Below are 10,302 nucleotides of genomic sequence, written 5' to 3'. Positions count from 1 at the left end.
TTCATTCGACAACATGGGCGCTATCGCGGCCCCCAAGAAACCGGCCAAGAAGGTATGCAGCCCACATTTTCCCTGCCATGATCTGCAGTGGAACTTCAACTGATGATGTCCGTCTCCCACAGGCAACCCCCAAGAAGCCACAGGCGATTCCTCCTCAGCTGGCTGCCGCTGTTGCTGCTTTTCTGTCCAACAATGGCTTTTCCGGTGCTAGTGAAGCATTCAAGAAGGAACTCGGCAAGCAGAACAAGCCCGATTTGCTAAAGGCCCCGTCGCTGCTGGAAATTTTCGAGTGCTGGGAATACAACACCAACAAGAAGGATTCTACCACGACCACCACTAAGTCCTCCTCGAGCAGCAGTTCCTCGTCGAGTGACTCGGACAGCGGCAGTTCCAGCAGTTCGAGTGATAGCAGCGAATCGGACTCGGACGTCGATATGAAAGACGCCACCAAGCCCAAGCCCACTCGTTCATCATCCCCTTCGTCTTCCAGCTCGTCCAGCTCGTCCAGCTCGGACAGTGATGCGGACGATGAGGAAGAAGAGCCGGCGGCCCCTGCTCCGGCTCCGACACCGAAGAAGGTGGCTGGTGTGAAGCGAAAGGCCGAGTCGAGTACGGACTCCAGTTCTGAAGACGACAGCCCCAAGACCAAGAAGGCCAAGGTTCCTGCCAAGAAAGAATCTTCGTCCAAGTCGAAGTCTTCCTCGTCTTCCTCGTCTTCCTCGTCTTCCTCTTCTTCCTCTTCTTCCTCTTCTTCGTCTTCGTCCTCGTCCAGCAGCTCGGACAGCGACTCATCCTCCAGCTCTGATTCTGACTCCTCGTCTGATGCATCCTCCTCGGAGTCCGATAAGGCCACCAAGAAAGCCAACTCCAAGACTTTGAAACAAGCCACCAAGACCCCACTTCCCGAGTCCGGCAGCAGCGATTCCGATGATAGCGACTACGACACTGCCAACGAGAAGACTGGCGGTGTATCCCTTGTGCCCAATGAGTCCGACACCAGTGCCACTGTTGGGGCATCACCAGACATCCATGTGCACCCCGCCAGGGCTGCTCAGTTCACTTCGTCCTCTTCGAACGCCAGCCCAGCTCCTGGAAGCAGCCTGGCGAAGAAGCACACCGGCGCCCGTCCTACTCCTCTCGCTGCCCTGAGTGCCTTGCCCCACGACCACCCGTCGAACGACTATATCTCGTACGCCTATGCGGACCGTGCCTTCAATGACTTGTCCGTGACTCGTGGCAAGGGCTTCACCAAGGAGAAGAATAAGAAGAAGCGCGGTTCCTACCGTGGTGGCCCTATTGATATCTCCGGAGGCAAGTCCTTCAAGTTTGACGATTAGATGGGCGCTCGTTCACGTTGGTATAAGCAAGACCTGGGAGAAGATAGACGGCCTGGCTTGAATTACCTCTTTTGCTGCCATTCATACTCCCAACCCCGAGGATACCACTGAACTTTGGATATCCTCTTTCTAACACATTTATTTACCTTACCCAGCATGGCGCACACGGAGCTATGGAGCACAGACTCTTTCCTCCTTTTTTCCTTGTGAATTACTCGCTCGAATGTCTTAGCGTACCAAAAGTTTACAATTATTGAGACGATTTTTACGTGCTTGTCCTCTGCAGTAGTTTCGTCAAATTATTAGATCTATAAGCAATTGGGTATATTCCAATATGCAGACCGAAAGTCTCAATTTCATGGCTTCAGCCCGAACACCGGGAGATACTTCCAAATGCATCCAAATTTGTACTGGCCTGGTTATCCCAAGGTATCCTAACTTGAATGTCAACCGTACCTACTACCTTGGAAAGTAGATTAGAAATGTGCTAGTCATACACCGGGACAGAAAAAATCTGCCAGGGTTCATAGTGACATGTTTAAGGGGGCTAATAGGTTGTGGATAATAATACAGCTCTATATTTTGGTTTAGTATATACGTACAGACGTATCCTATACACCATCCCGCCGTCTCCACGCCCCGTTTGGAGCCAATGGCTCCCATCTCCGGTCCCACCCCGTGTCCAACTCACTTTGCATGTTTCCCGAACCAATGGACGGAAACGTCTGTTGCGTCCTCAATTTGGAGGTAGTGGTTAGATCGTCTGGCTCGGGGCGTTCGTACCCAGACAGATTGAGGACCTGCCCCGGCGCAGTCTGAGAAGCGCCTTTGACGGCTGAATAATCCGCATCGAGGTCTAACCCAATATTACGACGGTACCACTCCTTTGAGGAGCCAAATAAATCATCCGTAGACGCAAAGTCCAATCGGAGCACCCCGTCCCCGACGCCTGTATACACGGTATGAGAGGAAGGAGAGGGTGAGGACATGGCATAGATAGGGCCGCGGTAGGGACCTCTTCGGCGGGCACGAACGTGATTGTGTTGGGGTCCTGTGGTCGGAGGAGGGGGTTGGTAAGACAGAAAGAGTGAGAGATCCTTGCGAGGAGCCTTCCGGACATGGACTCCGTTGGTTGCTGGCTTTTGGTGTGATGGAGGAGGCTGTGCATCGAGGTAGCTGTATGTCTTTTGCATTCGCAGGTCGAATATCTTCAAAACGGCATCACCGCCTGCTCCGGCGAGGAAGCGGTCGTGCCCGAAAACCTGGACGCTGTATATAGGGTTGGTGTCCGTATTGTCTCGGTAGGTGGCCTCGTAGGCGTGTGGCGAGCGCAGGTCGTGGAGGCTGCGAAACGAGTAAGCTACTACTAATGATGCTGAATATAGAAGGAAATATACCGGATGGCGCGATCACCCCATGCTGCCAGAAACACTTCCCCAGGGGAGGCGTGAGTGGGAAGAGGGGCAATGGCACTAAGATGTGCTACTGTTTCGGGGTTGAGACGGCCCTCGAGGTCCATTGATCGGACTTTGATTTCGCGACTGGGCCGGACGGAATCTGCGGAAATCGTGGCGATGCACAGAGAATCATCAATCTCTCCAGATCCCACTGCAGCCAGTGACGGCGACAGCAGTTTCGAATACTGAATGCGCGTCTGGTGTCCGGATCCCAAACGGAGCCAGGCAAATGGCTCGACTTGTTCCTCGCCCGTGGTGGTGTGGTAGAAGGCAAGGGCGTTGTTATCGCAATGAGCAGCCAGGATGCCATCGTTCACATCCGTGCGATCCACTTCCCGGCCGTATGCCAGAAATGCCTGTTGATACTCGTGGACACCATCGGCTGGGGAAAAAGCCAACCGGACAATATCTCCCCGCCTGCGAGCAAAGATCAAATGTTCCTTGTCCAAGGAATCCGGACCCAGAAGATGCACGCCACAGATATCATCCCAGCTGCTGACATGGTCCAGGTCATTCAACACGAACCACTTCCTTCCGATGCGCACCACTAGCTCATCTGCAGCCCCCCATGCCACAACCTCCTTTCGATCCGCCCAGTGCTCGCCATTCCACACCTCGTAGGAGTCGATCGCAGGTCGGTATCCGAGCGTCGGGTTATCGCGCCGAGTCGCCTGGTGGGCCCCAATCTTGGTGGCATCTGGCGGCGGGAGAAGAAACCGCGCAATGACGGAATGACGGTCTAGGGCCCGCGATCGTGAAGTCAAAGCGCGCGCGGCGTCTTTCCAGAATGGTGGCGTTCGGATGGCCGGGAATCTGCTTTGGACAAAGGCGCGAAAGATCCGTGAGTCTTCTGCGGTGATAATTCCGTGTAGTCGACGGCAGGTTTGAGCGAGGTGGGTCAATGCATTGGCGGTCGGGAGATAGAGGGCGATGTGGTAAATGATCTCGGAGGGCAGGTCGGCGAGCATGACCGGTGTTTATGTGCAGGCTGAGTGGATTAATGGACTGACCTCATTCCTTTTGGACAGACTCACCGGAGTCTATATTTATAAAACAAAGCATTGGCCCCCTATATCGCCGCTGCGCCATACCTCGAGTCGAGAGAGAAAAAGAGAGAGAGTGTGTGTGTGTAAGAAAGAAGAGGCGAAGGGCAACATTATGTCATTGCTTATCGCCTATCTTATCTTATCGTTCATCCAGTCCGAACTGTACCCAAGATGGCAGGTCGAGGAGATCCAGTCAGTCTTCTTATCCTCGGATACCAGAATACACGACCAAGCGGGGTGCGGGATTCAATTACCTAAACTGCTCCAACCATTGCCTATAAAGCCCGGAGCTTTGCCAATCTGTCATTGACACATCCGACTCAAGATGGCGTTCTCACTCTCCACACTGGTGGCGGCCATTGTCGCCGCTGTGGTCGTGTACAAAGCGATCATCTACCCGGCATTTGTGTCGCCACTGGCTAAGATCCCCAATGTGCACTGGAGCGTCCCCATATCGCCAGCCTGGATGCTCTGGAGACGCTTCCGGATGCAAAACAACCGCACCATCCAGGCAGCACATGAAAAGCTGGGTCCGATTGTCAGGCTTGGACCTGCGGAGATTTCGATCAACTGTGTCGATGGAGGGATCAAATCGGTGTACACCGGCGGATTCGAGAAGCATGAATGGTATCCGCGTGTGTTCGGGTCCTTTGGGTAAGATCTTCACCCTTTGGATGGAGCTGAACCTAACCCTGTCCAGGACGGTGAGCATGTTCACCATGACGGGAAGCAAGACCCATTCCGTCCGGAAGAGAATGCTGTCCAACATCTATTCCAAGTCCACTTTGCAGTCCTCGCCTCATCTGCGCGTGGCTTCGAATGCAGTTGTCTTTGACCGTCTACTGCCACTTCTCCATGAGACAGCATCATCGGACCGGCCCATTGACGTGCATGACATGAACCAAGGATTGACCATGGACTTTGTGTCCGCCTACTTGTTCGGTCTGCAAAATGGGACCAACCACCTCCAAAACGACTCCTATCGTAAGCACTGGCTCCATTTATACCTGTGCCGCAAGCCATACGAGTTTTATCACCAAGAAATGCCCAACCTGAACGGCTGGATGAAGTGCATCGGTCTCCGTGTGATCCCGAAATACTGTGATGATGCCAATGAAATGCTGGATAACTGGGCTCTGGACCTTTGCGACAGGGCTGAGCAGGCAATGTCTTCAACGGAGCCAGGTGTCGAGCCCATTGTCTACAAGCAGCTGAAGCAAAGTCTAGACAAACACTCGGCAAAAGATCGAGGTCCCAAGCCTGACCCGGCACAGGAAAGACTCGATATCGCGTGCGAAATGTACGACCAGCTCACTGCGGGCTATGAAACCAGTGCCGTCGGTCTCACATTCCTGCTCTGGCAGCTATCCAAGCACCCAGAGACCCAGACCAAGCTCCGCGAGGAACTTTTGACCCTCGATCCTCCGATTACATATCCACGGGTCTCAGAACTGCCATCAGCGAAATCAATTGATAACCTGCCTCTACTGGAAGCAATCATCACCGAGACATTGCGACTGCACGCCCCGATCCCGGGTATCCAGCCACGAGTCACTCCGTCTCCATCCTGTACCTTGGCCGGGTACAGTGATATCCCCGCTGGCACGAGAGTCAATGCCCAAGCCTATTCTTTGCACCGCAACCCGGAGGTTTTCCCAGACCCCGAGAGCTGGCAGCCAAGACGATGGCTGAAGGAGGAGAATTCGTATGAGGATCTCGAGGAGAGACGCCGGTGGTTCTGGGCGTTTGGCAGCGGTGGGCGGATGTGCGTGGGGAGTAATCTTGCACTGCAAGGTATGTTACTTGGCCACATATTTTTTGAGCGTTATACTAACTGACGACCTGTAGAGATGAAATTGGTAGCTGCGGCTATTTACACTAACTTCCGCACGACTATTGTCGATGACGAGAATGTGGAGGCGAATGATGCGTATACCGTGAAGCCAAGCTCGGATAAATTGATCTTAAAATTCCACTCCGTCTAAACGGAGTGGGTAATTGAAAATGGATTTGCTGCAGCCCATCCCAGCAGACGGGACGATATATCAAGACTCGTTCATGACATGTAGTCAAGAAGGCATATAACAAAGAAAATATCCCATATCTCACATGGTGTATACTGTACAGAGATGCACGATGAGCCAACTCCTTATTTTCATAAACAGCGAGTTCTTTAAACCAACTCGGCTGCTCAGAAGATATTCCGTCAAAAGACTCCCCCAAACTCCCAGATGAACAACTTCTATCCCTGAACTCCTTCACAGTAGTCCAGGGTGAAAGTGAAAATGCGCACAAATAAATATGTTTCTCAACCCAGAACACCGTCCTTCTTCCGCGGACCCACGACCTTGGGGTACATTCGCATGAGGTGGTAGTTGACGGTATTCTTCTTCTTCTCGGAGGATTTCTATGAAGAAGGGGTTGTTAGCAAAAATCGTCCCAATAGCCTCGCAGGGGGAAATATATGGGAATGTTCAAGACGCACCGGCTGATCCATGCATTTCCGCAATTGCGTCTCCAGCGCAGCGCAGCCCTCGGCACTATATCCCTGGGAAGCCCAGCAGTCTGTTCGTGGGCAACGGGAGTTAGCAATCTCAGTCACTTCAATTTTGAAATCGCAATGTCCAATAGCCACCGCCGGCACGGGCGATGATGGAAATGCAGCTCATGCAGAGCAGGGCCTCACGTACTCAGCATCGAAGACATGACGGTCACGCATGGGTTCTGTTCCTGCTGGTTTGGCCGGCGGACGCGAAGGTGGTTGATTGTCTGTAGACGGATAGGATTGAGACGGGTTGATACATTCTTGGGTGGCATATTGGCGGGTGAGAGGGATGCGAAAGAGTGTTGTTCCTTCTCAGGGAGACGACGAAGATTTGGCTCCGCGGAAGTGGCTGACATAAGCATCGACACTTCCCTGTTCGTGGGTGCTTCACCGGAACACTCTTCTATTTCACATCTCTGTTACAGCTATATTTCATTACACTAGGTGCTGGCGATGAGTGGGAGGCACTTTGTGACAGTGCAGGTTCGTGCTGCATCGAAGTGTGTGGCCAGAGCCCCCGTCCGAGGTTTCTCGGCCGCGTATACTCGGAGACAAACACCTTCATCTACGACTGAGCAGGACGCCAGCGCCAAAGAAGATGAGAAAGATGCAAATACTTCCAAAGACCAAAAAGAAGAAAGCGCAATGTCCCGACGTCTGTCCCAAATGACCGAAGATGCGATGCTGGAAGGAGGACAGTCTGCGCGCCGCAACATGGAGCAGGCGGGATTTTCGGAAGAGCTGAAAAAGCAGCTGGAAGAACGAATGGCGGCCGCTTCATTCAAAAGCGAGCATGCCGCTGCTCATTCGATTCTGGATATGCCGGTATGTGCTTTGTTGCTGCCCTAGGGACCAGTCGCTGACTTGTGTCGACTTTAGGCGAGTGCCGGCGCAGGTACACGCGATATCGCTGGATCGACTGCGTGGACAGGGTCAGAAAGTCTACACGACTCCGCTCTGCGCATGCTCGACGACGCAAGCAAACCGATCCGAGCCCCCTACAAGATCCCCCAACCGGTCAACCTCCAACCAGCCCCGAAAGCCAAACGAACACCCGGCCGCCGCTTAGCAGATGCAAAAGAGCGCACCTCTACATACACACTCAGCCAAGCGCCAGGCTTCTCGCAAGAAGAACGAGAGTCACTGCGCCAAGAGATGAAAGAAAAATTAACACCGGGAGCACACTCGGTGCCCATCTCGATCCACGGCCTCTCTTCATTAGCCAACGAGCGCATCGAAGACGCAATTGCGCGCGGCCAGTTCCGCAAGATCAAGCGCGGGAAGGGTGTCAATACCGAGACTGATCGTAATGCGAACAGCGCATTTATTGATACGACGGAATACTTTATGAATAAGATCATCCAGAAACAGGAGATCGTACCCCCGTGGATTGAGAAGCAGCAGGAGCTTGCCATGGAGCTCAGCCGCTTCCGACAGCGCCTTCGCAGCGAGTGGCGGAGACATGCGGCACGGCTGATTGCCAGCAAGGGCGGCTCGTTGGAGGCGCAGATGAGACGGGCGATGGGATATGCTGCGGCCGAGGTTCGGTTGGCAGAGCAAGCCAAGCTGAAGAAGTCTCTGTCGGAAGATGTTACTGAGGCGACCGCCGAGCCCAACAAAGATGGTTCATCAGTTTCCACCGACGAAGCCGGCGAATCGAGTGTTGGCAGGGCATCCCCAGACGAGATCGCCCATCTCCCGCCCCTTCGGGATCCCGATTACCTCGCCATCGAAAGGTCCTACCACGAGCTGGCGGTGGAGCATTTGAACAAGCTCACACGCTCCTACAACCTCCAAGCACCACGCTCGGCACAGAAACCGTATATTAGCCTCGAGCGTGAGCTCAAATCCTGCTATGCCGACATCGCACCCCAATTGGCCGAGGAGATCAAACGACGGTCTACCGAGCGAACTACCAGCTCGACACTGCCCGCTCGACCCGCCTCGTCGAGTGCGGCGGGCTCCTTTAGTCTGGGCCAGACCTCGCCCGTGGCCGACGAGGATCAGGGCAATAACTACGGGATGAAGGAGTTCTGGCGGGATCTCTTTTCGAAATAGATTCGCCTGAATTGTGTATTATAACTATCAAAATTAAAATGAATGAATGAATGAATGATCTACACACTAATCCCAAACCGGCATCCCCGTTCTGCACTCTGACTGGTTTCCCGCGGGTGATGCTCGTGCATGGCGGGCGGTTAATTCGGGCCAACGACAGGCTTAGGGTTATCACACTGAACTATCACATCAACCATCACCATCACCTCCCGCCATGCATCCCTCCAGCTTTCACACTCGAGTCTCCCGGCCTGTCGATCAGCCTAACCGGACGCTGTTGTTAAAACTCACCCCGTTTCTCCATCTCTCTCTGTCTGTACATCGACTGCCAGATCCCGGCGATGACTCCAGCCCTAGTCGCCTGCTGGTCACTGGTTCTTCTGGCGGCTAATTTCCCCTCGGTTCGCGGGGACTCAGATGTGAAGACGCATCGAGAAGGGCACCTCGACCACGCCCCAACTCTCGACAAACCCTTACTCGCCATCCAGCTGGGCAGCATCGTCGCCGCCTACGTGATCTTCGTGGCCATCCTCCTCGCTCTTCTGCTCCTTGTCGGACAACGACTGCGTCAGACTGTCCAGTCCTCCAACTATTCCCTGCAGATGGAGATGCTGAGGCCCGTCAAACAAACTGTCAGCATGGATCCCAGCCCCATCTCTCCCATGTCGCAGAACATTCCCAGCCCAAGCAAGTCCGGCTTCACCATGTCGTGGGGCAGTCTGGCGAAGGGTGCCAAGGTCTCTCACCCATCCACCAACCACAGCGTCGTGACCGTCGATGAGTCGGTGGTGGCATCCGATCGACAGCGAGCACAGGATGAGATGGAGAAGCTGTACGCCGCGGTCATGGAGTACGACGAGCAAAAGGCAAGCGGCGCGGACGTTTCTATGAAGGAACCAGACTCGTCGCCGGACAGCAACTACACCAACCCGTTCACGGACCGTGCCTCGCGCGTGCCTGAACCCCCTTCAGTGTCGCCGCTGAAGTCGCCCAGGACCTCCTCTCGGCTGTCCAGGCTTTTCACCTCGAACTCGAGCCCCCGACCGGGCGGGGAACAGAACAAGTTGCGCTCCCCGCGCCTATCCAATATTCGCAAAGCCCAAATATCATCTCCGCTCGCCTCGCCTGAGATGGTGGCTTCGCCCAAATCCTTCTACACCCAGGACCAGCCGCCGCTGTCACCGCGGATCTACAACCCCGGTCCTCCCCCCCAGGCTCCTCGAGCGTCAGCGGTGGTTCAATTTCAGAACCCATATGCAGGTCGTGCTCGACCACCTGCGCCACTAAACCTGGCTACAGCCGCACAGCCATCTTCATCCACCTCCCTGCCCTTCCGCGAAGCATATCCACCGCAGAGTGCCCCAGCAACCAAGACGACCATCTTAGACCGGCCAACCAAGCACCGCAATGGTCCCATGACAGGAATGCCAACGCCGTATAGTCCTTACATGCCGTTTACACCCGTGACTCCATTTACTCCGGGCCGGACTGTTAACAAGAAGCAGCGGAAACGGGAGGAGAAGGAGAATGGCCTGCGCGTGTTGATTGAAGATGATCTGGTCAAGGATGATAATGACATGTGGGGATGATGGATCTCTCGTTCATTTGGTTTTTATAATTATCTATTCTGGAGTTGAGAGTTGTGGGCGTATATTAATTCTCTATTCCGCCACATGAATACATACACTGGATGTATGGTTTTATTGTTCCAATAATTTACTTTTATGCTCACCGCAATACCCTCGCTTGGCCGTCTGGACGGCTTGAACGCCGGGGAGTGGCATAGCCGCGCGCGCATGGAGGAAGTACGTCTAGGAGCCTCTCATTACGCGCCCATTAATCAGTGCATTTGCTTGAGA

The 10,302-nt window shown here is 54.1% G+C and overlaps 5 protein-coding genes across 5 annotated transcripts; 3 read left to right on the top strand and 2 right to left on the bottom strand.

The window, feature by feature from the left end:
• Window positions 1-154: 154 nt before the first annotated feature.
• On the bottom strand, window positions 155-3,762 carry N7474_009263 (uncharacterized protein; the record flags this gene model as incomplete). Its single annotated transcript, XM_057200673.1, has 3 exons — window positions 155-937; window positions 1,955-2,681; window positions 2,735-3,762. The coding sequence occupies 3 exons, from the start codon at window positions 3,760-3,762 to the stop codon at window positions 155-157; spliced, it is 2,538 nt and encodes an 845-aa protein (XP_057048660.1).
• Window positions 3,763-4,165: 403 nt separating this feature from the next.
• N7474_009262 (cytochrome P450) lies at window positions 4,166-5,825 on the top strand (the record flags this gene model as incomplete). Its single annotated transcript, XM_057200672.1, has 3 exons — window positions 4,166-4,494; window positions 4,541-5,634; window positions 5,689-5,825. 3 exons carry the CDS (start codon window positions 4,166-4,168, stop codon window positions 5,823-5,825), a joined length of 1,560 nt encoding a protein of 519 aa, XP_057048659.1.
• Window positions 5,826-6,148: 323 nt separating this feature from the next.
• On the bottom strand, window positions 6,149-6,657 carry N7474_009261 (mitochondrial 37S ribosomal protein mS37; the record flags this gene model as incomplete). The annotated part of the gene is made up of 3 exons (XM_057200671.1): window positions 6,149-6,247; window positions 6,326-6,405; window positions 6,531-6,657. The coding sequence occupies 3 exons, from the start codon at window positions 6,655-6,657 to the stop codon at window positions 6,149-6,151; spliced, it is 306 nt and encodes a 101-aa protein (XP_057048658.1).
• Window positions 6,658-6,838: 181 nt separating this feature from the next.
• N7474_009260 (DnaJ family domain-containing protein) lies at window positions 6,839-8,443 on the top strand (the record flags this gene model as incomplete). Its single annotated transcript, XM_057200670.1, has 2 exons — window positions 6,839-7,210; window positions 7,265-8,443. The coding sequence occupies 2 exons, from the start codon at window positions 6,839-6,841 to the stop codon at window positions 8,441-8,443; spliced, it is 1,551 nt and encodes a 516-aa protein (XP_057048657.1).
• Window positions 8,444-8,784: 341 nt separating this feature from the next.
• Window positions 8,785-10,032, top strand: N7474_009259 (uncharacterized protein; the record flags this gene model as incomplete). The annotated part of the gene is made up of 1 exon (XM_057200669.1): window positions 8,785-10,032. One exon carries the CDS (start codon window positions 8,785-8,787, stop codon window positions 10,030-10,032), a length of 1,248 nt encoding a protein of 415 aa, XP_057048656.1.
• Between the last annotated feature and the right edge of the window lie 270 nt (window positions 10,033-10,302).

This window comes from Penicillium riverlandense, assembly GCF_028828495.1.
Source record: "Penicillium riverlandense strain IBT 135883 chromosome Unknown utg000008l_segment0_segment0, whole genome shotgun sequence".
Taxonomy (NCBI): Eukaryota; Fungi; Ascomycota; class Eurotiomycetes; order Eurotiales; family Aspergillaceae; genus Penicillium; species Penicillium riverlandense.
Note: the sequence above shows the minus strand (reverse complement) of the source record. Positions and strands in the feature narration are given on the sequence as shown.